Source organism: Halichoerus grypus, chromosome 8, assembly GCF_964656455.1.
Source record: "Halichoerus grypus chromosome 8, mHalGry1.hap1.1, whole genome shotgun sequence".
NCBI classification, from domain to species: domain Eukaryota; kingdom Metazoa; phylum Chordata; class Mammalia; order Carnivora; family Phocidae; genus Halichoerus; species Halichoerus grypus.
The window spans coordinates 41,084,894-41,109,119 of NC_135719.1; the positions used below are offsets into that span (position 1 = coordinate 41,084,894).

The following is a 24,226-nucleotide window of genomic DNA, read 5'->3' on the forward strand; positions in this document are numbered from 1 at the left end:
TGGGCAGAGACTCCCTCAAGCCGGTCTGACCCTGCATCCAGGACAGTGAGTCTTGGGAATGCAGGATGCTCCCTTCTCTTTCTACTGGGGAAAGGGGCCTTCTTAATTATATCGCCTTCCACTCACATGGAAATGAGTTTGGATTTTCTGAGCATACACCAGCTGGCTGGGGGGAGGCAGCCCAGAAGGCTGCTGGTTGGGGAAGGGAGGAGAAGGGAGAGGGGAGGGAGTCAGGCCAAGATGAAAATTCCGTGTTCTCACAGCAGAGCAGTGATGGGGTGCTGAGTGCTCCCCACAGATCATCTACCCTCTGTCCTCTTGCCCTTAGGGGAAAGCATCTTGCTCCTCCCTATAGGCTCAGAGGAAACTGTGTCCACTCAAGCCAGCCTGTCCTCTGAGAACTACAGCTTTCAGGGTCCAAGCCACTTAGCTGGCCATTACTGAGGTTACCTGGTCTGTGCCCTGGGAGAGGTCCTCCCCAGCTTCTAGGCCAACCTTTTCATGGGGTGGAGGGGAGTGGACCTGAGGCTCAGAGAGGGGACAGGGCCTGCCACCGATCACAGAAGACCGTAAGTCTGTCTAGTCCCTGGCGGCCTGGGTTCTCCCCTTGGAGTTGCTGAGGAGGGGGTGGGTGGCGAAGGTTCCCCGGCGCTGGGCAGTGCGCCCCCCTTGGGCAGCAGGGAGGCGAGAAAGGCTGCGAGGGGGGGGCCGGGAGGGGGAGGGTGGGGTCAGGCATTTGACTCCGCCTCCTCGCCTTAGCTCTGCTTTTGGTGGGGCGCTGGCTCAGTCTAGGCTGCTCGCCGCTGTCGCTCCCGGGCTGCGGGATGACACCGCCTCCGCCCGGATGCGCCTCCCTTGGCGCCCAGCGTGCCCGCGTCCCCGGGCCGCTGGCTCGGTCCCGGCTCCCGCTGCGGCTGCTGCTGCTGCTGTGGACGGCCGCCGCCACCCAAGGCCACCCCAAGAACGGACCCCGCATCTCCGCCGTCTGGAAAGGTAGGCGGCGCCGCGCGGCCGGTGGGGCGCGGGATCGGACGCCGCGCCGCGCTGGTGCGGAGTGTGCGGGCCCCGGAGGGAGTGCGTGCGCGCCTCTGCGGGTCCCGGGCTGTCCCCGCGGGGAGCGTGTGGGTCTGGGTGAGCGTGTGAGTGTGCGCGCTGGCACGCCGGAGCGGGCTGTAACGCCGCGGTGAGCGAGCGGCTGGGGCCGGAGCCCCGGCTAAGTCGCTCCAAGTCCGCCCCCAGCCGGGAACCGCAGCGCCGGGGCGCAGGGGAGGGAGAGGGCCCCTCTCTCGGCGGAGGAGGGCCGTTCTCGGCCCTTCAGCGCCAGGACCTCGGTACAGGACCCTTTCTTCGGCCGGGACCCCCCACCCAGGTCTCCTCTTCTTGAGCGGCGGGCTCCGCTGTCGCGCGGGGCGCAGGCTGGGCCGGCAAAGGGGGGCGCGCACCCCTTGCCGCCGCCGCTGCGCTCCGGCTGCGGGAACAAAGACCCCGCTGCCTGCCCCCGCCCCCGCCCCGGCCCGGAGCGCGGGCCGGGTAAAGGGGTGGGCACCCTGTGGCGAGCCGGGCCACAGTGCGGTGCGGAGGCTTGGGGCACCCGGGCGCTGCCTCTGCAATGCCGGGACCGGCCGCTCCCCCCTTGTCCGCACGTGGCAGTTGTCACCAGGAATCGGCGCCAGCGTGGGGGGCATGCCCGTTGGGTGGGGCATGGTCGTTGGGACCCCCAGGCGGCGGATCTGGGGTGGGAGTGCAGCTTTTAGGCCGCGATGGATTTGTGAACCTGGGGGACCAGAGTCTCCCCCAAGGGCGCCTCACTTTAGACCCCTGTACAATGGGTCAGAAAGCGGGCTAGGTGGGATTTGAGGCTTTCTGCCGCGAGGGGCTGAGCTCCTCTCCCCTGCATTGCACACACATGCTTCCCCGCCCCTAGACCGACAGGGCTCTGTCCCCCAAATTCGGCGGCACTGCGGCCCCCCTGTGGTGGTGGTGGACTCGCGGTGGGGGTTGGGGGACTGGTCTGATCTGGCCCTGCTGGGAGCCTTTGATGCCTGCGGCGGTTTGCAGGAATTGCCAGAGCCTGAGCATTATCTGGGGCAGGTATTCTTAGCAGAGATCGAAAAAAAAAAAAAATCCCACACAAAACGAGTGGCCCGATCTGCAGCTGCAGCAGAGGGAATGAATGTGACTTGCCCAAGGTCACTCTGCAGCATGTGCGCTCACAGTGCAGACTGGGGGCTCTGATCTGGCACAGGACCAGAGCTAGTTCTGAGTTAGGGAGGGGAGAAGGATTTAGGCAGTTTTTTGGCCATAAAGGAGGGACTTTGGGGGCGAGCTCTGCTACCCAGCCAGAGGTATTCCTGGTGGGAGTAGAGTAGGAAGCTGGACCTCTGGTCGTCTGTTCGTGCTGGACACCTGCACAGTCCTCACTCATACCAGCTCCAGCCCAGGCTTTCTCTGCATTCCCAGTATCTTTGCTTTGCCTCAGTCCCCTTGGCTGTCCTGGATAGCACAGCATTTGGGCACTCTGAAGAGGACTCATGGCCATATCTGAGTGTTCTGGAATCTCCCCCTGCACCAAACCCCTTGCATACGGCTCTGCTTGCCCCTACCCCCAAGTCGTCCTAAGACCCCTTCCCCCCCCATACTTAATGCATAGCCAGTTGTTAGCACTTAATGTGAACCTCCACATCCAGGGCACTTAGTCCTCACCCTGGGGCTATTTAAAGATGCTTTCAGTCCTCTTACCCACTTTCAAAGCTCCCAACCCAGCTCCAGCTCTTCTTTCCACTGCACGCAGTTCGCGACTGTGCCGCACTGGGCCGCACTGGCCGTGCCCTCTGCGGGTAATGCACTATTGATCCCTACTGGGATCTGCCACCCCCTCACCTATCTTGTCCAGAGGCAGTCTTGGCTCATCTTCGCCAGTGCCAGGCGCCCCACTGGCCAGACAGACCCTGCCATCAGCCTCTCCCCCAGGACCACCAGCTGGTGACGGTATGCCTGGCTGACAGGTGCCTCCTGTTTCCTGTGAGGTGACACATGGCCGTCGGACAGGAATGGGCTTGGGCGGGCCAAATCGGGGAGTAGGCTGAGAAGAGGCCCCTCCAGCCTTGCTGTAGACCTAGGTCCCTGTCTTCCAGGGGGTGGGTGCTGGGAGGGTGGGCCTCCACCAATGACTAGACCAAAGATAATGGTGTTTCTGAAGCTACTTTTCTATGAGGCATAGACTGGGGTTTTAGTTTTCAGCCAGGACAGGTGTGGGGACTGGAATAGGTATGGAGGGTTCTTCTCTGTTGTTTATTTGGTGTTGCTTAGACTCCTAAGCTTCAGGGAAAAATTCAACCAGAGTTCTGGGAGATTCCCAGCCTGATGCCTCTCCAGCCCGATGAAGGCCTGGCCGGAGAGAGACGGATGTGTCAACACTGACCTGCTGGGTGCCCTTGAACTCTGCACCTGTCTCTGACCCTCCGAGCTTGCCAGATCAGGAAGGGCTCTGGAGATTGTCCTCTGAGGGCGTCAGTGACACATGGACCAGTCACGGATGCAGAGTGTGGGCCTGACCTCCCCGCCAGCAGGGACTGCAGGTGAGGGCAGGAGGTTGGCATGCTTGTGTAAGCTGTGCACCCCTCTCTCATTCCATCCCTGCTTGGAGGAGATGGAGAAGCCCAGGAAGGTCCTGACCTCCATCCAAGATCAGAGGTGAGCCAGCATGTCCACAGCGAGAAACAGCCCAGGCTCCAGTCTCTACCTGCCCAGCTGGTTCTGAGCTCTCTTTTGTCCAATTAAACAACAAGATGTTGTTGTTGACTTGGTGGCTGCTGGGGGAACCATTATGGGGCGACTCCCCAGGGCAGGGGCTTGTTGTCATTTCCACCAGGGGATGAGGTCACAGCTGGGGCTCCCCAAGCATCAGCATTTCCAGTGGAAATCCTTGCCTCCTTGGGGACTTAGATGTGCTCATCACCTTCAAGGTGAACTCCCCCTGCAGAACCAGGGAGGGGGGGCAATTCCCAGGAGGAGAGAGGGGGTTTCCTGAGCTGGGAGAGCTACTCGGTGACGTCACCGGGAGTGTCTGGTCAAGCTGTGTGTGGCCCCTCCGTCCTGGATAGTGAAGATTCTGAGAGCAGGCTGGGGTGCGGTGGATGCGGGCATAGGCCTAAGACATCCACAGTGTGGGGAAAAGAGAGCAGAGGTCAGGAGCCTGGCTCTCGTCCTAGCTCTGACCTGATTTTCTGTGTGACTCTGGACGGGTACTTGCCTTTTTCTGAGGCTTAGTTTCCTCAGATGCCCAAAGTGGGTGGAGGGGGGAGCTTATACTTATCAGAGCATGGATTCCCTGGGATTCCTGCCTCTCTGGGATGGGCAGAGGCTGTGGTGGCCGGTTCAAACCTTAGCACTGAGGAGAAATTGAAACCTGGGATGTCAGGGGAAATCCTCGAGTTTTGTGTTCTTTCCTATCTTTTTGTCTCATGAGCTGAAGGCTGAGATCAGCTGGAGGAAGTGGTTCATTTAGTTTGTAGTCTCAAAGGTGACATAGTAATTTAGCGTGTTTGACATTTGACATTTGCTGGGGCCAACATTGTATTGGTCCCAGGGCAGGGCTTGGGGACCCAGGGATGAGACTTCTCAGTGTAGATGGGGAGACAGACAGGCAGGTCAACCTTCCGTTACAATAAAACGAGGCAGGACCTGTAACAGAGGGCAGCTATGGGGGTTGAAGAGGTACCTAACCCAGTCTGCCCAATCAGGGAGGGCTTCCTGGAAGAGGTGGTAAGTTGGGATGGCAGGAGGAGTAGAAGCTGGCTGGGGAGGGGAGGGATAGGAGGAGGTACCTGGTGTGACAGGATTTCAGACCCCAAAACTTGCAACTAGGACCAGGGAGAGGAGAGGAGCTGAGTGGGTGCCCCCAGGAAGGAGACATTGAGTTAGCCAGGGCTTGGGGGCTCCAGAAAGGTTTCTTGCAGGAGGGGACATCTGAGTTGGGCCACTTGACCTTACACAGCCAGTGGGAGGAAGGACCATGGCTGGCAGGAGAGGCCTCTGGAGTGTCATAGCTCCTTGATGGGAAGCCAGGGCTGGGTTTGGGGAGACCGGAGCTTTCTGCCTAACTCCTGACTGCGGGCTTCTCCAGATGAGGCAGCCTATATCTCAGCAGAGGCTCTCCGTGGTGGGGAAGAGTTTCCACCGGCACCATCTAGGCCCTGCTGATGGGGGAGGGGCAAATGCCCTTCCTGTGACCAGCTTCCCCTTTCAGGAACCTTCACCTCCTTGGGGGGGGAGTTGGGGGGGTAGGGAGGTGGGGGTGGGGGGTGGTGTAGATCACTCCTTGGGCTACGGAGCATGGGGGGAGTTGCCTGCAGGTGAGGGCAGGAGGTTGGCATGCTTGTGTAAGCTGTGCACCCCTCTCTCATTCCATCCCTCAGGAGAAACAGGGAGAACTGGGCACCCTTCTTTGTGAAGGGCCAGGCCAGGGCCCCTAACGTGTAGGTGGTAAGCCGAGGCTCAGAGCAGGGGAAGAGGTCAGTAGCCTGCAGGGGGGCAGTGGTGGGAGTGGGTCATCCTGAAGTTGACAGCTGAGGTCCCAGTTGACGTCCTGTCCTCCGCCCCCAGCCCCGTGTCCCTCATTACAGCTACCACACGGCGTCTGGCTATGTCACAAGAGATGACCGTACTTCCTCTACTCCGGTTGGTAACTTTGGGGCCAGAAAGCTTCCGTTTCTCTTAATTTCCTTTTTTGGCCAGGCCTGTCTGCCCCCAGAAGCCTCCTCCCTCCCGGGGGGGGAGGGGAGGAAGGGGTCCTCCTAGAGCCTGGAGGATGGTGGTCCCTTATTGGGCCGCCTGTCAGAGAATATGCGCTTCCCCTCCCCTAGCTAGCCCAGGCCACAAGGGACCGGGAGATCTGTCCCCTTGCCACCCGTCTATCCCTCCACGTCCCTGTGTAGCACGGTTCACCTAGAACATGCAGTGACAGAGTTACCGCCCTCCCCAGTGCTGCGTGGTGGCCAGGCCCTGCACCCACCTTATTTCCCATACATCTGTCTTCACCTGTGTTTTCCTGCCTCGGGGCTGCTGCCCTGCTGGTTGTCACCCCCATCACCCTTCTCCTTTCTGCCATTTCTGTCTCACTTCCTCCAGGAAACCTTGGATGACTCCAGCCCACAGCCTAATGGGGGCAGAGCTTGAGGCGTCAGAAGACAAATGTCAGAGATCAGCTGGGCCAACCACATATTCCACGGATGGGGAAACTGAGGCCAGAGATGACAGGGACTGGCCCAAGGTCACCCAATGACACAGGCAGAGCTGGGACCAGGGCTGTATCTTCTGTCCAAGCCTGCTCTTGGCCTCAGCTATTGGCCTCCCTCCACCTGTCTGTCTGCCTACATGCTCCTTCCCCAGGCTTGGGGCTCACTGAGCCCCTTCCTTCTTGGTCAGCTCAGCTGAACCCAGATTCTTCCTGCCCCAGTGCTGTCTGCTCCCAGGAGCCCCCCCGGCAATGACCATCCTCACTTCGGGACCTTAGATTGGGCCAGCTCGATGTGCCTCTTCTGGTCTTTTCCTCAGGGCAGCTGGGCCTCAGGTCTTGAGGGCAGGTTGATCTGTGTCACGGCTTGGGCTAATCTGGGTTTAACCGTCACGGCAGCCTGGGATTAGGCTGATCCTACCCTGCCTCCTGCACCCCTTGCTTCCAGTCAGGGGCTCGGGCTCTGAGCTAAGACCGTCAGGGGCAGCTCTCATTGTGGAGGGCAGCCAGCAGCTGCCCCCATGCCTGGGTCCGTCCATGTTCAACAACTCTAGGGGAGAGAGCAGGAGAAGGCCTAGGTTTGCCCTTGGAGAGCACACAGGGTCCGTCCATGTTCAACAACTCTAGGGGAGAGAGCAGGAGAAGGCCTAGGTTTGCCCTTGGAGAGCACACACTGGCGAGGTGGGCCTGCTGTCTGGTTAGGGAGGGCACCCGGGAGACCCGGAACCTGTAGGTATAGCCAAGGACTGTGACAGGTCGTTGTGGGGTGGCACAACCATCCTGGGGAGGGGAAGAGCCAGGCAAGAGCGAAGGGCAGGTGCATGGGGTGGGGGCAGGGTGGGGAATGGAGAACCACTCATGCTGTTTATCTTCTGGTCCCAGGGCTCTAGCCCAGCCTAGTGAGGAAGGAAGGTGACCGTGATAAACTCGGTACCCTGTCAGTAGCCCAGGAACCTGTTCCAAGATGTCGAGCCTCTGGCATGGCAGTTTACCCTACTGCCCCCGCCCGCCCCTCCCTACTATCTGAGCTGTCCTTACTTGCCCAACATTAGCCTTGGCTTGGCAGGGCCCATGGAATGAGAGGAGGCCTGGCCTTCACCTTGAGGACCCTACAGTCCGGGCAAAGTCGCATCAGACAGTGTGATCTGAGAGAAGATGTGTGTGCCAGATGGTGCGCAGCACAAGGTCAGAGGGAGGATGGAACAGTGAGGGCTGGAGCAGTCGGGAACGCTTCCTAAAGCCAGGACGGTGGAGGCCAGGTGTTCAAGGACAGATAAGACCATGTGCACAGACAGAAGGGGAAAGGGCAATCAAGGGAAAGGAGAGCACAAGCAAAGGTGCGGAGGAGGGCAAGAGCCGTGGCAGAGAGGAGCAGAGATGGGCCTTGACTGCCAGGTCTGCCAGGTAGAGGGGGAGGGCCCTGCTGGGATAGGCATTTGGGAGCCATGGTGGCTTCTTGAGTCAAGGGTGGAGGCGAGTGTTCCTGGCAGTTGCTGGTTGGGTAGGAACGTGGCTGGGCAGATAGTAAAGAAGGGTTCATGAGTGTATCCTGCCCTTCACTGTGGTCTACCCCAGGCCGCACAGTGTCTTCTATTTTAACAGAGATCTCAAGAGATTTGTCTTCCTAATTAGTCATGCCGGTCAGCACTCAGTGCTGTGCTGCACCCCCAGATCCCTCCCCCCTCCCCCCCACTCCTCATGCCTCAGGCCTGCAACCCACGCTCACTTCCACACACTCTCTTTAGGGTGTCGTGGATAGAGATCAGGGCTTCCTGTGCCACGAGGCCTCTGGCCAGGCTCCACTCTCTCTGGTCCCCAGTCTCCTCTTTTGTGTGGGAGGCACTGGCTTGGAAGCTTCCGGGGGCCCTTCTGCAGAGCGCAGTGCTATAAGCACAGATTCCAGACTCAATCTGCCTGAGTCTCAACCTCCACTCCACCACTTAATAGCTGTGTGATCCTGGGCAAGTTCCTCGAGTCCTCTGTGTCTTGCTACCCTCACTGTAGAATGCGGGTAATAAGAGAACCCACCTTAGAAGAGTTCAGCGATCATTAAGTGAGTTAATGTATCTAAAAATCACTTAGACTAGAGCCTGGCACATAGTAAGTGCAGGGGAAGGGTGAGGCGGGAGGGATGTCACTGTCGCCATTGCTGTTGATCTCCCCCTTCGGCATCTCTGATTTCTGGGGAGACGGCCCCTCCCGCTCTCCCTCACCGGCTGTGCTGGCGGGCTGCCCTTGCCTACCCCCACCCTCCCCGCGGGGGAGCCTTCTGTTCCTCCACTCGGTTGGTGTAGCCATCCTCTGCCCTCTCCCCCACCTCTGCCCTGGCTCTGCGCCCAAGGGCAGGCCCTGCCCCTGTGCCCATCCACTCCTTTGAAGGAGCTACCCGTTGACCTTGACCTCACTCTGGGGCCAGGCTGAAGAACAGGCGGAAGGTGGGCAGGACATGCTGTCCATCCTGGGTTTCCTGCTTTCCCTTGGCCTTGGAACCTCCTCCCTGCTCCATGTGGGCCTCGGGAGGAGAGCCTTCCCGCCTTGAGTCCCCTGAGTCTGGCTCACAGCTTGCCGTCCACACTGCCCCTTCCCCCGCAGCCTTTGTCCCCTCTGGTCCCCCCCCCTCCCCCGAGCCAGGCTTCTGGTCATTTGAGTGCAGTGGCCCAGTGCAGAGAGCATACAACCCTTGCTGACTTGGAGAGGCCTGAGTCTTCCTGTCTATCAAATGGGGTACAGACACTTGTCCTGCCTTCTTTGCAGGGTGGTTGGGGAATTTGCAGGCTAGTTGACGGAGGCAGAGGGGGATGTTGGCTTCTTCTGCTGCCCCCACCTCCATTCAAAAAGCTGTCTGTGACTTTTCCAGGACTCATAATCCCACACTTCCCCCAAACGACCCATGAACTCAACACTGTGATTTGTCCTAAGAACCACGGTTGGGTCGTAAAACTTAGACCTTAGCAGATACCAGGCCCTTCAATTCAGAGAAGGAAACTAAACCTGGGGAAGGCCCTGGTCACAACCAACCAGCCACCTGGCTGCCAAAGCGGGCACAGGCTTTCTTGGAGCCAGGGCTGAGCCCACATGTGAGGCATGCTGCCCTCCCACCCATAGCTGACCTTGGTGGGTAGGAGGATGTGTCCCTTCAGCCCAGCAAGTTTTCACCTAGTAGACAAGGGAAGGAAGGATGGGGAGTAGGAGATGACCCAGGGAAGTAGAGAGAAGCAATATACAGTGTTTTGTAAAGCAAGAGGCTCTCAAGGAGCTCGGGGATGTGGTCCTGGAGGGCTGGAGCTGGTGATGGGGCCCAGAAGCCCTGCGCTGTGGCCCGGCCCTGCTTCTGCTTCTTTGGGCCAGTGGCGCAGCCCGTCTGGGCTTCGTGAGTGTTCAGATCCTCTCCTTTCCAACTTGACCTCTGGGGTATGGGTTGCAAAGGGCGGAGAGGCTGCACCCTCATTCCTGGGTCACACATGGGCCCTCCCTCCTCTTTCTCAGCCAGGTGTGTGGGGTAGGAGAGGGTGTGCGGTGGGCCTGGCAATGCAGGGTGGGGTGCAGGGTGGGAGAATGTGGCTGAGTCCCCAATCTGAGGTTGGCCTGGCTCCTGCCCGGTGCCTTGGCCTCCCTGGCTGCCTGACTCAGGCATTCCCTGCTGGGTGCCCACATTCCTACCATTCTTAGAGCCTGCCTCAATGCCCACTTTCAAAGGGCTCCTTGAGGTTAGCATTCAAGGCCTGTCGGGTCAGTGGGTCAGGTTGGAAGGCTGTCCCTGCCTGGGCCAGACTGCCGGCCCTGTCCCTTGTTGCTGCCTTCAAGGACAACATCATCCCCTACGTTCCATCCTCTACTCCCACCCTCCTCTTGGGCTGCCCCCCTCTTTCATTAGCAACAAGGATGTGGGGACAGTGGGGACCCGACGGTGACAGCACCCAGAGTGAAGGAGAGGAGGAACGATACCCCTCCAGGCCAGCCTGCTTTAGGAAAACCCACCCTATGGAGGTCCAGACTCGCTCCAGCCGTTAGGCCACTGGGACGGTGGTGGGAGGGTGGTGGCCATGAGAGCAATCAGGTCTGATTCTTTCCAGTGGCATCTTGCCTCCCACACCCAGCCATCTTCTTGACCCTCCTCTCTGGCTGGGGCCGGGTCCTGCAGCTCCTGCCCCCATGAGGAGGCTGAGGCCATGGAATCCGGCTGGGCACAGGGCAGCCTGAGTGTGCTCTTTCCCGGTCCAGAAGGAGCAAGGGTTGGCTCAGAATCGCATGGGGGTGGGGGTGGGGGTCTTGTGGCTTGGCCCACCTTTGGGGCCATGCCCTCCCTGTGGGCCCCTAGCCCCCTCCCCTGCCCGAACCCCTGGTTATTCTGGGAGCTTTTAGCTACCACTTAGTCAGCCGCTAATGCGTCAGGCTGGGGAGTGAGGGGGGAGACCCGGTGCCAGACGGTGCTCCTTTTAGACATCCAGGATGGGAAGCAGAGGGGGCTGGTCAGGCAGGGAGAGCAGGGGGCATGCTGGAGGAGGGGAGGCTCTCTCCATCCTAGCCCTGCCTGGAGGGAAGGGGGGGGCAGCACTGCAGACTGATGGGCAGTATCCTTGGGCTCCCCACCCCATCCCGCTCAGGGCCGTTAGGTCTAGGTACTCCCCATTCAGTCAGCCTCCCCACCTTGGCTCAGCTCTTGCCCTTGTCTGGTATTCTTTTCCTGCCTGTTCCTGACCCATCTGGCTTTGATCCGCCTTCCCCAGCCCTTTGGATTCACTGGGAAGCAAAAAGACGCATTTAAGGAGGTGACACTTGCTCACCCGCCTGGGCTTTTTTAGGGGCAAGCTCTGGCCTTGCTCAGCCCCGGCATGGGCAGAGCCTTGAAGGCCGCCCCCTCCCTGACCCAGCTCTTTGTGATGGTGCCACGGGGACACGGGGCCTGGCTGTGAAGGCTTGGTGCTGCCTTCACTTCCAGGCAGCCCTCCTGCCCCTGAGCCCCCCAGCCCCCGCTCCTGCAACCTGAACAAAGCTTCCTTTCACATATTCATCTAGCTGCTGCCGCTCAGACACTTCCCCGGCACAATCAGGCCCTTTGAGGGCCTTGGGCAGTTCGGGAGCCAGGCTGGGGTTGGGGTGGAGAATGGGCCAAGGCCTGGTCCTGGGGCTGAGCTGGTGCCGTCCTTCCCATACACATCATCAGGCGCAGAGTGGGGAGGGGCGGGAGCCTGGGGGTCAAGGGAGGCGATGCTTCCTGGCCCCTGTTTGTTCTTCTGCAAAATGGGGCGAACAGTTCCTGCTTAACCCACCCCTGGCTGCTGTAGCCAGGATTTGAAGGGCATGGGACTCATGCCTGCAGATCTGTGCGGGACCGTCCTGGGCCCGGTGTGGTAGCCTGCCACACTGCACCCCAGCTGCGGGCAGCCCTCACCCGCCCTCCCTTTGTGTCCTCAAAGATCCTTTGTGAGCAGCCCTGAGTTCTGCCCCGGGACAGTCCTGCATGCGATTCGGGGAGGCTTGCTTCCGGGTGGCTGTCTCACTGTCTGGATTTCAGCGTAGGGCCGGATCTCCTCCACACACCTGGCTCTCCAGGGCCAGGCCGTATGTCTCCCATCAGGCTTGACTCCCCAGGGCAGGACTGCCACCTCCAGACAGGAGCTGTCCCCGGGGCCCGCTCTGGTGCCTCTTTCCCCGCTACCAGAGCTGTGGTTGGCCTTGAGGGGTAGGCTTCTGGGGGCTTCAACTCTCAGGCCCCAGCCCATCTCCAGATGCAGACATGCAGGCTTTCCTGGCCATGGCTGGCTAGGGGAGTGGAAGGGGGAGCAGCTGCAGACTCTCTGGATCTCTGGCTGGCTGCCAGTGAAAGGGGAGCCGGGCACCCCACCTGGAAAGGCGGGGGAGCCCGGGCCCCGAGACCTGCCAGCCATGCAGTGCCCGAGCCTTGGCCAGCAGCCCCCACCCCCAGCCCAGGGCAGAGCTGGGCTCTCAGCACTGGCCTGCGCAGCTGGGGCTGAGGGGGTGAGCCTGCGGGACAGTGAGGCATGACACGCCGAGCTGCCCAGGCTGTGTGTGGAGCGCTCCAGGAGAGCCAGGGGAACCCGAGGGCAGTGAGCTCAGCACTTCTCTGTGGCTGGCATCTCCGAGCACCGATCCTGTGAGCCAGTCTGCCTTCCCTCCTAGCGTGACCTTGGGCTAGCGTGTCCCCGGGGGCCCTGACTTTTGGCCTCTGTGCTGTGAGCCAAGCCACAGTGGCAGTGAAGACTGAGAATATCCCACTTCCAAGACTGTGCGGGGCTGTAGCCTATGGGAAGGGAAGGTGGCTGCGGGTCACAAGGTGCGCCCCCGTTGAATGCAGAACCAGTAGGCATGGCTCAGATGGCCGGAGAGGGCCCGGGGCAGACGTGAGGAAATGGCAGCCCTCTTCCGAGTGGGCTGGGCTGTGTCCTGCTTCAGTGTCCCTGGGGAGCTGGCTGCCCCCAAACTCCCTGCAGCTGAATAAACAGTGGTCGGGCCAAATTCTGGGGTGAGCCCCAACTGGTCAGGGGTGGAAGACGCTAGCTGGGGCTGCTTGCGGGGGGGCCCAGCCACAAGCCATCCCATCTCTGTAATTTAGTCCTGCAACCGGGCCGACCTCGGCAATGTCACCGGAGATGAGATATCTTCTCCCTGAGGTAGTGGCTACAGACTGTTTCTTTTTTGGGCAAAATTGCCCTGGTCAGCCCTTCTGCTTAAAGGTCCGTGCTGTGCTTGTGAAGGGCTCCCTGTCCCAGAGCTGCTGCGGAGGGAGGGCTGATCTTCCCCCGCCTGGGCCAGCCGGCACCCTGTGAAACCAGCCCAGAGCAGGCCAGGCCACCGGGTGCAGCTGGGGGGCTGCGGCATGGGATGTCATTCGGCGCCTGCTACTGACCCTGTGACCTTGGGCTGCCGCCTCCTTCTGGACTTCCATTTTCCCATCTGTAAAAATGGGGAGGAGTGGATACTCAGAATCCTTTCTAGCTCTGATCTAAGCTGGCTTGCTCACTAAGGGGCTGGGTGGACCAGGAGGGGTTGGAGAGGGCTTCCCAAAGGAGGGGTGGGCGTTCTGACCAAAGCGATCCCTGGGAACCTTGACTCTAAGTGGGCTGCATCGAGGCCCTGCTACCCGCGGGAGACAGAGCTGGCCGCTGGCTCTGTCCTGGCAGTGGTGAGCCTCACAGACCAAAGCCAGGGAGCCCTGGTCGAGTCCCGAAGGCTGAGCCCAGCTTCTTAGGAGTAGCAGACTGTGCGGTGTGTCTGTGTGTGTGTGGATGTTGGGTGGGGGTGGACGGTTCTGTTTTCTCCAGGGGGGCCCCTAAATCCTGCCCTCATCCAGAGGTTACACATATTGTAGGATAGGGGTCATGGCTCTGGGCCAAGGACAGCTGGTTGCTGGACCCCAGCAGGGGACCCTTCACTTCTCCCACTCATGGCTCTGAGTCCTGGTACTGCCCTAGTCCAGACCCCAAACACTAGTTGTCAGGCAGGTGCTGATATGCCTAGGGGGGTGGGTAGGTTCTTCCTGCCCAGGGCTGAGCCTCAACGTTTCTGCCAATTGCCTCCTCCTCAGGCCGCGCAGGACAGGACTGGGTTGACTTCGGCCTGGCAGAGCCTCACACGGTGCTTTTCCATGAGCCCGGCAGCTCCTCCGTGTGGGTGGGTGGACGTGGCAAGGTCTATCTCTTCGACTTCCCCGAGGGCAAGAATGCCTCCGTGCGCACGGTGAGCCTAGACCCCTCTGCCTGGATCTTTCTGCTGGCCCCAGGAACAGAGCTGAGCCCCTCCCTCTCTCCTTCCTCCCCCCATTTCTCTCCTTATCTCCCCTCTGGGGTCTCAGGGAATCCATGGGAGTTAGCGCTCTTCCTAAATTGGTCTACTCCCTATTATATCCCATAATATAATTATATCCCATAATATAGTCCCTGGGAGAGGCTCCCTAAAGATAGTCCAGATCAGCATGGGTGTTGGGGCGGCATGGAGAAAGGCCTAGAGCTAGTCCCCCAGGCCAAGTGGGTAGTGCTGCTGCAGGGGACCCCGACAGGAAGCTGGGCTCCAGGACCCCATGGCCCCCGTCCTCTGAGATTTCTGGGCTGGCTCTGGGCTTCGGCTCTGGGTATCAGGCCAAACAGCCTGTGATCTTGGGTAAATCACTCAGCCTCTCCGAGCCCTCATCTATAAAATGAGCTCATCCTGAGGATGCATGGAAAGTACTTAGAGGCATCTCGCCTTGCCAGAGTGGACTAATGCTCTCCCCTCCCCCCAGGTGAACATTGGCTCCACGAAGGGGTCCTGCCTGGACAAGCGGGTGAGTGGGGCCCAGGTAATACAGACGGGAGGCTGACTCCCTTGGAAGAGGGAAGGGAGTCCCTGAGAGTCTGAGGAAGGAGGCATGGACCTGTCTTGGGAGCCATAGTCTGGGAGGAGAGAGGTAACCTTGCCTCAGGATTCCCAGTTCTGAGGGGGAGACATGGTCCTTCTCCAAGGCCTCTCTGCCCTACTCTGTTCTTGGGGGGTTGGAGTGAGCGGCACCCCCTCTGGGCTCTCCTTTTGGAAGGTACCTCCTATACTCAGACTTCTGATGCCTCCTTCCCCAAGACCGAGGGTCCTAGTGCTAGGCCTGCCGGGGCCTCCAGCCAACCTGTCTCTTTCCCCTTCTCCCTGGCAGGACTGCGAGAACTACATCACGCTTTTGGAGAGGCAGGGTGAGGGGCTGCTCATTTGCGGCACCAATGCTCGGCGCCCCAGCTGCTGGAGCCTGGTGAGAGGGCCCCTCCCCGTGGACCTGGTCAGCGCAGTCTTGTCTGGGTGGGCTTCTCCATGGTGGGAAGGAGCTGGGGGGGCTCTGAGGCTGGCCTCACCTTGTACAGAATCCCTGGAAAGAGGGGGACCCTGGCTGGGAAGCTGGCACCCATGGGAGGCAGTGGCCATGGCGTCACATGGCTGTCTGACCCTCCTTGGTGTCCCCCAGGTGAATGGCACCGTGGAGTCGCTTGGCGAGAGGAGAGGCTATGCCCCCTTCAGCCCGGATGAGAACTCGCTGGTTCTGTTTGACGGTAGGGCTGCTGCCTTGGGCTGGGGGAGGGCGGTCAGCTCCGTGTCTGGTGGCCCAGGCGTGGAGGAGGGACTTCCAGGAGCTGTCTGCCCTTACCCATGGCCCTCCCCCCATGCCCAGGGGACGAGGTGTACTCCACAATCCGGAAGCAGGAATACAACGGGAAGATCCCCCGGTTCCGCCGCATCCAGGGCGAGATCGAGCTGTACACCAGTGATACCGTCATGCAGAGTAAATCAGGCTCCGGCTGGGCCGGAGGGGCGGTGGGTGGGGTCCTCCTCTTCCCTGGGAGGGCTCCCCGAGGGCCGCTGGGGCCACAGCCCACTCAAGAAACGAGGAGGCTGACCTGTAAGGGAGCAGGGGAACAACAAAGACAACAGCATGCCGGTGGGGGGGGGGCCTGTACACTCGGGGAGGAAAACGGAGGAAGCTGCAGACCCAGCGGGGGCTCCCCGAGAGCCAGAGCGTATCCCTCTGCTGAACTCATGTGGGGGCAATGCCTCCTCCCTCCTCATTAGGGCTCTGCCAATTAGGCAGAGGTGACATAGGGGCCCCCAGGGACCTCCCCCCAGTCCCCAGGCATGAAGTCATTGCTCTTGGGCCGATGACATCTTTGTAGGAGAGGGCAAAACAGGTGTGGGGTGGGGGTGCAGACTCAGGCCCCTTGGGCTATTGGACCTGATGTTCTTGAGTTTTTTTCCAGGTCCGATTTGCCCTGGGTTTGTAGAGACTCGGGGGGTAGGGTGTGTGCTCACATGCACGCAGAGTGGGTGCACACAGGGTGGTTGCACAAAGGGTGGGTCCTCTGAGCAGACTCCCAGCCTCACACCCATTTGCCTGTGTCTCTGGCAGACCCCCAGTTCATCAAGGCTACCATTGTGCACCAAGACCAGGCCTATGATGACAAGATCTACTACTTCTTCCGGGAGGACAATCCTGACAAGAACCCCGAGGCCCCTCTCAACGTGTCCCGCGTGGCCCAGCTGTGCAGGGTGAGTGGGTGGCTGAGTGGGCAAGAGCGTGTGTCCGTGCCCGCGCAGGAGTGAGCAATGTGTGAAAACACACTTGGGTCAGGTGTCATACGTGTTTGCATGCAGGAGCATGTGAGATGTGTGAGTCCGGGTGTGGGATTGTGGGAGCAAATGTGTGTGCCCAGGAAGGCCTGTGCGTCTGCGAGTGGGCGAAGGTGGTGGGGCTCGGGTGCATGCGTGGCGGTGTGCACAGGTGTGATTTCATGTGGGACGTGTTCGAGTGTGTTCGTGAGCGTGGAAGTGCGTTTACATGTGTTCGTTTCACCTGACTGAAGGTGCTGGGACGTGCATCTGTGGCACGTGTGTGAGCGTGTACGCGTGGTCTGAGCTGGTCTGCTCTCTGGGGACCTGGCACCCGGAGCCTGCGGGTCCGCACTGCTGGCCCTGCGTCCTGGATCAGCCAGGCCTGCGGCTGGAGCCCGGCCCCAGCTCCTCGCGCCTGTGCCTTGGCACCTGGCAGGTTATGGCCCCTTCCAGAGCTTCCGTGCCGGCTCTGAAGCCCGGGTGCCGGCGTTCCTGGCAGCCGGGGCAGGGACTGAGGGGCCTCTTCCTCCTCCTCACCCTTTCAGGGGGACCAGGGTGGCGAGAGCTCCCTGTCGGTGTCCAAGTGGAACACCTTCCTGAAGGCCATGCTCGTGTGCAGCGACGTGGCCTCGAACAAGAACTTCAACAGGCTGCAGGACGTCTTTCTGCTCCCCGACCCCAATGGCCAGTGGAGGGACACTCGAGTCTATGGCGTTTTCTCCAACCCTTGGTGAGTGACCTTCGCCAGGGCCGGGGCCGGGGCCGGGGCCGGGGCTGGGGCCAGCGGGGCTCAGAAGGCTGGGGCCCTGCTGAGGAGAAGGCTCATGGGGCATGAGTGGACAGCGCTGCTGCGGGGCCTGGGGTGGGGGATAGTCCGGGCTCAGGGAGATGCGCGCGCTGGAATGTTTGTGCGTCTGCACCGGCTGTGCGTGCACGTGCCATGTGCGTGCTGAAGGCTGCAGCTGTGCCCGTGTGTCCCTCGGCGGTGTGCTCGGAGTGGGTGCCGGGGCGCCGGGGAGAGGCGACCGAGGCCTCCTGGGGTGCTGGGTGCTACCACACCCGCTCAAGCACCGCCTGCTCCTGATCATTCACGCCTCTTAATCGTTCTTGTTGATTGAAAACAAGGCAGGTGTTGGTTGGGTGTGTGCGGGGAGAGCTGGGTGGCAGGGTGCGGAGGCCAAGCCCCTGCTCTGTTGCTCCTGTGTGGGTAGACCCAGCCTGGCTGCGAAGCGGACGGGAGTCTGGCCTCCTCGGGCCTCAGCAGGCTGCAGCTGGGCCCAGAGAGGTGGGAGGACCGCCCAGCTAGAAGGCACACACTGGGATTTCTCCCCCAGCGTTGGCCTCTGAACTCAGTGATTCTGTGACAGAACACAGGTTGGGGTTTTCGATTGCAGCAGAAAGAAATGTGGTTGAACTTGCCTCTCTCCCTTCCCCCTTCCCTCCCTCCCTCTTTCCCTCCTTCCTCCCCCCCTGCTGTCCCTCCGTTCTTCCTTCCTTGGTGTTTTGATCATCTTAGGCACTGGGCTTGACCCGCAGGATAGTCCCTGCCCTCACAGAGCTCATAGGCCAGGCAGCTTGGTTATGTCCCTGTCTGGTGCTGGGCTGGCCTGGGTGAGTGGGGGTGGGGGTCCCGGGCCCCGCACTGAGGAAGTCTCTGTGTCCCCCAGGAACTACTCGGCCGTCTGTGTGTACTCACTTGGGGACATTGACAAGGTCTTCCGTACTTCCTCACTCAAGGGCTACCATACGAGCCTTCCCAACCCTCGGCCTGGCAAGGTGAGCTGACCCCCCACCATGGCCCAGGCCCCAGCCCCACCTCCCAGCCGTGCCACTAACCTGGACCTGTCCTCCTTGCCCAGTGTCTCCCAGACCGGCAGTCCATCCCCACGGAGACCTTCCAGGTGGCTGACAGTCACCCTGAGGTGGCACAGAGGGTGGAGCCCATGGGGCCTTCGAAGACGCCACTGTTCCACTCGAAGTACCACTACCAGAAAGTGGTTGTCCACCGCATGCAGGCCAGCCGTGGGGAGACCTTCCACGTGCTTTACCTAACGACAGGTGAGGGGCCACCCCAGGATCTTCTGGCCTGCCTTGTAAAAATGGATATGAAAGGCATAAAGAATAATATAACTAACATCTGGTTGGATCTTTATACCTGGAAGGAAGAATTGATTGACTGAGAGCTGTCCCGGGATAGTATGTGTAGCTATGGAAGAGTCAGGCTGGGAGGGCTTCTTGGAGGAGGTGGGGGCAGAGGGAAGAGGAGAGGGTATCCCAGGATGGGAGAAGAGCAAGCGTGAGGGTTCAGAGGCAGAAATGTAGCAAGTCTGAGCAAAGCTGGGTGTAGCTTTGGTCCGATGTCTGACCCAGGGAAGATGGTAGGAAGAAAAGTGGACAGTCAGGAGGAAGGACTGGGTCACTGGTATCCCGAGGGCCTCTGCCAGGCAGCATGAGGAAATCAGACCCTCTCCCTGTCTGTGGGAGTATGCAGGTGAGGGGAAACATTTGATGGGGGGATGCTAAGAATTTAGTGAGATGTGAGGAAGGACTTCCAGACAGCAGAGCCTTTGCAGAGTCTTTTTTTAAAAAAATATTTATTTATTTGAGAGAGAGAGAGAGCATAAGAGAGCACAAGCAGGGGGAGCGGCAGAGGGAGAGGGAGAAGCAGGCTCCCCGCTGAGCAGGGAGCTGGATGCGGGACTCCATCCCAGGGCCTTGATATCATGACCTGAGCTGAAGGCAGACGTTTAACCAGGCGTCCCCCTTTGCAGAGTCTTGTAGAGGACCACAGAGGGGGCTTGCTTGGGGGTCAGGGCTTTGCTGACTCCAGAAGCTAGGGGGAATGCCCTGGGAGATACCCCTGTATTCTGGGAAGCCACCAGCCATGGAGAAGCCAGCCCCGAGCTGAGTTTTTGGCAACTTCTTGGTCCCAGGCTGTGGGCAAGGGGCTCCTGGGAGCAGGCATGGAGATCAGTGTTGGTGGGGTCCACAGGCCTTCCCTGAGACTGAGTGGTGGTGCCATGAGAAAGGGCAGTGTCTCCCCAGGGGCCTCAGGCACCTACCCTCAGTACCTCCCCTGCTATGTGGCTTCCTGCTATTGCTTCACCTTGTGGCTTTCTCAGGGCCATGGTGACCTTCATGGTTGTTTGACTCCTGGAAGCCTCGGGAGAGGAATTCCCCAAGGGGTCTGCTTCTGGGTCCTGAGACCTCACTTCTTTACTCCTCCATTCATCCTGGCTGTACCCATGGGCCCCTGTCCTTGCTCTGCTCAGCCGTGGCCGTCCTAGCTGCTGTGGTCAGCCGGGGCGACGGCAGGGCATTGGGGTGCAGGAGGGAAGGGTCACACAGTACAGGACTGAGAGCAGGAGACAGGGGCCGTGGGCTCCCCTCACACAGACCTGGGAGGCGAGCGCACTTGAATGATGAGGCAGTTGTCCTGGTTTATCCGTGAGGGCCATTGGAGAGGTACCATTTTGGAGCCTGCCGCAGGAAGGATTGGGGCCAGATAAGAAATAGAACTTTCTGAGCCCTCTGCAGAGAGTGGGAGGCTCTCACACCTGGGAGAAGCTATGGGAGGCACTCACGGGGCTGCCGTGGAGGTGGCGGAGGGCAGCATGTGTGTGTGGGTGTGAAGGCAGCGGCGAGGCTGAGGGCTTGTCAGGACAAAGGAGCGTCTGGTCACATCTCAGAGCCTGCAGAGGGGCATCATGGACACATAGAGGAAAGTCCTAGGTGGGTGATCATCTGATCATCTGACTGCTTTTTGGGGGCAAGTGATGCCCTGGGAAATTGGGAAGGAGGCAGAGGGAGGTAGGCTATTCTAGAAACTGGGACAGCGGGTGAGGTGGGAATGGGAGGGCCCAGGGGTCAGAATGCCCATTAGTCCCCCACACGTATGAATGGAGACAGCATGGCCTTGGAGGCAGGCAGCCTGCTTCTGACCTTGGGAATCTCTATGTGGCATCTAAGGTCCTTTTCAGATCAAATATTTTATAAAAATTAAAAAATCCCCGAAGATTAAATGCAATATGGAGTCCTAGATTGGATCCTGGAACAGACAAAGGACATTAGTGGAAAAACCCAAGAAATCCCAATAAAGTCTGTCGTTGAGGTAATAGTAATGTCCCAGTGTCAATTGCTTCATTGTGACCATGTACCACAGTTACGTAAGATAGTAACGTTGGGGGAAACTGGGTGAAGGGTATTCGGGAACTCTGTACTATCTTTGCGACTTTTCTGTAAAGCTAAAAATATTCCAAATGAAAAGTTTATTTAAAGCAAACATCCCCAAAGAGTCCAGGAAGCAGGGAAATCATAGAAGGAGCTGAGGGGTGGGGTTCTGACGTCTCTGGGTTCCAGTCACCGGCTGTGTGACCTTGAGCTAAATTGCTCAGCCTTTCTGAGCCTCATTTCCTCGTCCCGGAATTGGGAAGATGATAACCACCTCTTAAAGAGTGTGGAGCATTCCTCAAATTTACTGTTTTCTGTTAATAAATTGCCTTTGTGTGAGCTAAAAAAAAAAAGAGTGTGGAGGATTAAACAGTGCACAAGGCTAACGCGCAGAGGCTCCACAAAGTACTGAGGACAGCCAGTTCTGTTCTTCATGCCCCAGCTGCCCCTGCGGCCTTGGGGAGCCATGGGCCTCCTGGGATGGCCTCTGTGGCCCAGCCTCCGAAGCTCCCTGGGTTGCCCTCAGGCTCCCACGTCCCTCCAGCCGTACTCTCCTCGCCCCGCCCCACCCCAGTCCTGTGACCCTCGCCTGAGCCCTGACTGCCCAGCCCTCCTCCACGTCGGCCCGGCCGCGCTGTGGTGGAGCTCCCGCCCATGGGCCCGCTGACCCTCTGCCCCTCGCCCACAGACAGGGGCATCATCCACAAGGTGGTGGAGTCGGAGGAGGGGGAACGCAGCCTTGTCTTCAACATCATGGAGATCCAGCCCTTTCACCATCCGGCCACCATCCAGGCCATGTCGCTGGACACGGAGCGGGTGAGCCTCCTCACCCCGCTGCAACCCATGGGGCTACCGGTGCTGGAGGACAGAGCTCCTTTGCCTGTGATTTGCATGTCCTTTAAGAGCCTTGGGCCCCAGGGCCTGCCAAGGCAGGGCTGGCCTGGTAACTTAGAATGCAGTGTTGGGGCTGTGGGCCCTGGCCTGACCTGAGTCCTGCTCTCCTTCCAGCGGAAGCTGTATGTGAGCTCCCAGTGGGAGGTGAGCCAGGTGCCCCTGGACCTGTGTGAGGTCTATGGCGGGGGCTGCCACGGCTGCCTCATGGCCCGAGACCCCTACTGCGGCTGGGACCAGGGCCGCTGTGTCTCCATCTACAGCTCCCAAGGGTACGTTGGCCCGGATCCCTTGTCCCTGGGAGCAGGTGAACACAGGAGTGGGGGTGGTGTTGGTGGGCTGCACGCCTTCCCTGGGGAGGGGGGGCACTGCTGCTGATCCTGGGTCGGGGTGAGGACAGGGAAGGGGCCAGACCCCTGGCCTCCTCTCTGCTTAGCCTCTCTCTGCCTTCCAACTCCAGACCAGTGCTGCAGTCCATTAATCCAGAAGAGCCACACACAGAGTGCCCCAATCCCAAACCAGGTACCTGATTTGGCCCTGCTGGGACCCCCGTCCGCTGAGGGTGGTAGAGCCTTGTCTGAGGGAGACATGGCCTGGTCCTGGGGGCCCCAGGCAGATGGGGCAGGACAGTCCTGCAGAGGGGGCCCCCTTCAGTATGGGCTGGTTGTGGAGACGGGAATGGTGAGGGAGGCAGGGGAGTCGGGAAGAGGTGGGGCACTGTGTTCATTTATAAGAATTGGTCCGGGTGGCCTGGTCAGCAGGGGAGAACACAGCCTGCCTTGGGAGCCCTCGGCCCCCTCCTCACGGCTGCCTCCCCCACCCCTCTCCAGACAAAGCCCCACTGCAGAAGGTTTCCCTTGCTCGGAACTCTCGTTACTACCTGAGCTGCCCCATGGAGTCCCGTCATGCCACCTACTCATGGCGCCACGAGGAGAATGTGGAGCAGAGCTGCGAGCCGGGCCACCAGAGCCCCAACTGCATCCTGTTCATCGAGAACCTCACAGCCCGTCAGTATGGCCACTACCGCTGCGAGGCCCAGGAGGGCTCCTACTTCCGCGAGGCTCAGCACTGGGAGCTACTGCCCGAGGACGGCGCCACCGCCGAGCACTTGCTGGGCCGCGCCCGGGCCCTGGCCACCTCCCTCTGGCTGGGCGTCCTGCCCACGCTCGCTCTCGGCCTGCTGGTCCACTAGGGCCTCCTGCAGCTGGGCATGGCGCGGGTTCCTGCAGCCTCAGGGGCACCGGGACAGTCTCCCACCCAGAGCCGGCTGGGCCCGGCGAGCTCCTTGCCCGCTGTCCCTTCCAGGGGGCCTGCATAACCCGATGAAGGACACCAGGCCTGGAGACGGCCAGCCGCGGGCGGCTGCTGGGCCCATGTGGGGCACGGGGGCTGGGGGCCACGGGAGGAAGGCACTGCTGTGAAGCTGGGGCATTGATGACTTCAGACTTGATCTTCTGGAGACTACTTTTCGAACACCCCTCCTCAAACTTGACTAAATGCAGTGATGTTCCCAGCCCAAGAGCCCATGGGCCAGAGAATGGGGTTTGGAGAGGGAAGGTGGGACCCCAGCTTTGGAGCTTGGGGCCAAGGCCTGAGTCCTTCCGGACTCCCCATACCCCAGCTGCCCCCTCCCCCTCCTTCCTGCCGTGGCCGTGGCCGGGGGTGGCCGTGGCCGTGGCCGGGGGTGGCCGTGGCCGTGGCCGGGGGTGGCCGCTGTTCCTGTAGGCCCCGGGCTGCCTTCTGCGACTCCCTCACCAGCCTTGGGGCCCAACAGGCAGCGGCCTTGCATGTTTATTGAAGGATGTTTGCTTTCCGGACGGAAGGACGGAAAAAGCTCTATTTTTATGTTAGGCTTATTTCATGTATAGCTAATTCTGACTGCATCTGTATGAAAATACCAAAACTACATGCTGGGGGTGGGGTGGGACAGGGAGGGACTGGGGAAGACATGGGCTGGGGTGGGGGGTCCCAGTCTGAGGCTCCGGGGACGGGATAAGAGTCTGGGGACAGGCATGGGTTCACGGAGAGTGGCATGAGCTGGCTCTGCCCTGGGATCCCAGTCTGAGGGGAACATGGTCCCAGTCCCTTGGTATGGGGGGCAGTTATGGGAGGGGGGTAGGGTGAGGGAGACAGGGGAGAATGAAGGAGAAACTGAGCCCTAGGTTCACCACATTCATATAGAAGGAGGAGCCGGGTCCTCAGGGGGAGGTTCCAGGACTCTGCCCTTGGCATTGGGGGTTGGGGGGTGGGGGGGTCCCCTCCCCTCCCCTCAGCCCCCTTCCCCAGGGGCTGTGCTTCCATGCTCCTAGTCTCCCACCTTCAGCTCAGGACATGTTATAACTTAGGCTAAACTGTGAATTCCGGTGGGGACAGCCTGGGCCAAGCTCTCTAGGTGCGTGGCTCTGCCCCCAGCCCTGTCCATGGATTTCAGCAGAGAGCCGGGCCCTTCTCTGGCTGTGTCTGGCCAGCCCAGGGCAGGGCCTGGGGCCGGCGGCCTTCCAGCTTTGGCCCCTGCATCTCTTCTCAATGCACTTTAATAATGTAACATATTACTAATAAACAAACTATTTATTTACCTGTGCCTGCTCCTTGCCTGCAAAGCCATCCTGGTCAGGGGAGGAGGGTGGGGGGCTCCTGTTTAGGACTCAGTACCTCCTGCCTGTGTGAGCATCACGCACACTTACTGTCTCTGTCCTTGGAGACCAGGGAGCACTCAGTAGAGCTCCTAGCTAATGAGAGGCAGGAATGGGATCCGAACCCACCTCTCCTGAGCAGTGCACTGCCTGCCAAGCTGCTGAACCCAGGCAGCTTCTGCACCCCACGTCCTCTCCTCACACCTCGGAAGCT

General features: G+C 60.2%; 1 protein-coding gene across 2 annotated transcripts; it reads left to right on the top strand.

The window, feature by feature from the left end:
• The first annotated feature begins 769 nt into the window (after window positions 1-769).
• Window positions 770-23,954, top strand: SEMA7A (semaphorin 7A (JohnMiltonHagen blood group)). 2 transcript variants are annotated; one of them, XM_036117744.2, is made up of 14 exons: window positions 770-993; window positions 13,782-13,933; window positions 14,475-14,531; window positions 14,877-14,969; window positions 15,180-15,264; window positions 15,384-15,494; window positions 16,116-16,255; window positions 16,864-17,048; window positions 17,986-18,094; window positions 18,178-18,376; window positions 21,177-21,304; window positions 21,497-21,651; window positions 21,840-21,901; window positions 22,210-23,954. In XM_036117744.2, exons 1-14 carry the CDS (start codon window positions 825-827, stop codon window positions 22,569-22,571), a joined length of 2,007 nt encoding a protein of 668 aa, XP_035973637.2. In that variant the 5' UTR covers window positions 770-824; the 3' UTR covers window positions 22,572-23,954. The 2 variants fall into 2 exon arrangements, with proteins under 2 accessions (XP_035973637.2, XP_035973636.2); XM_036117743.2 differs by having other exon boundaries at window positions 772-993; window positions 14,475-14,516.
• The last annotated feature ends 272 nt before the right edge of the window (window positions 23,955-24,226 follow it).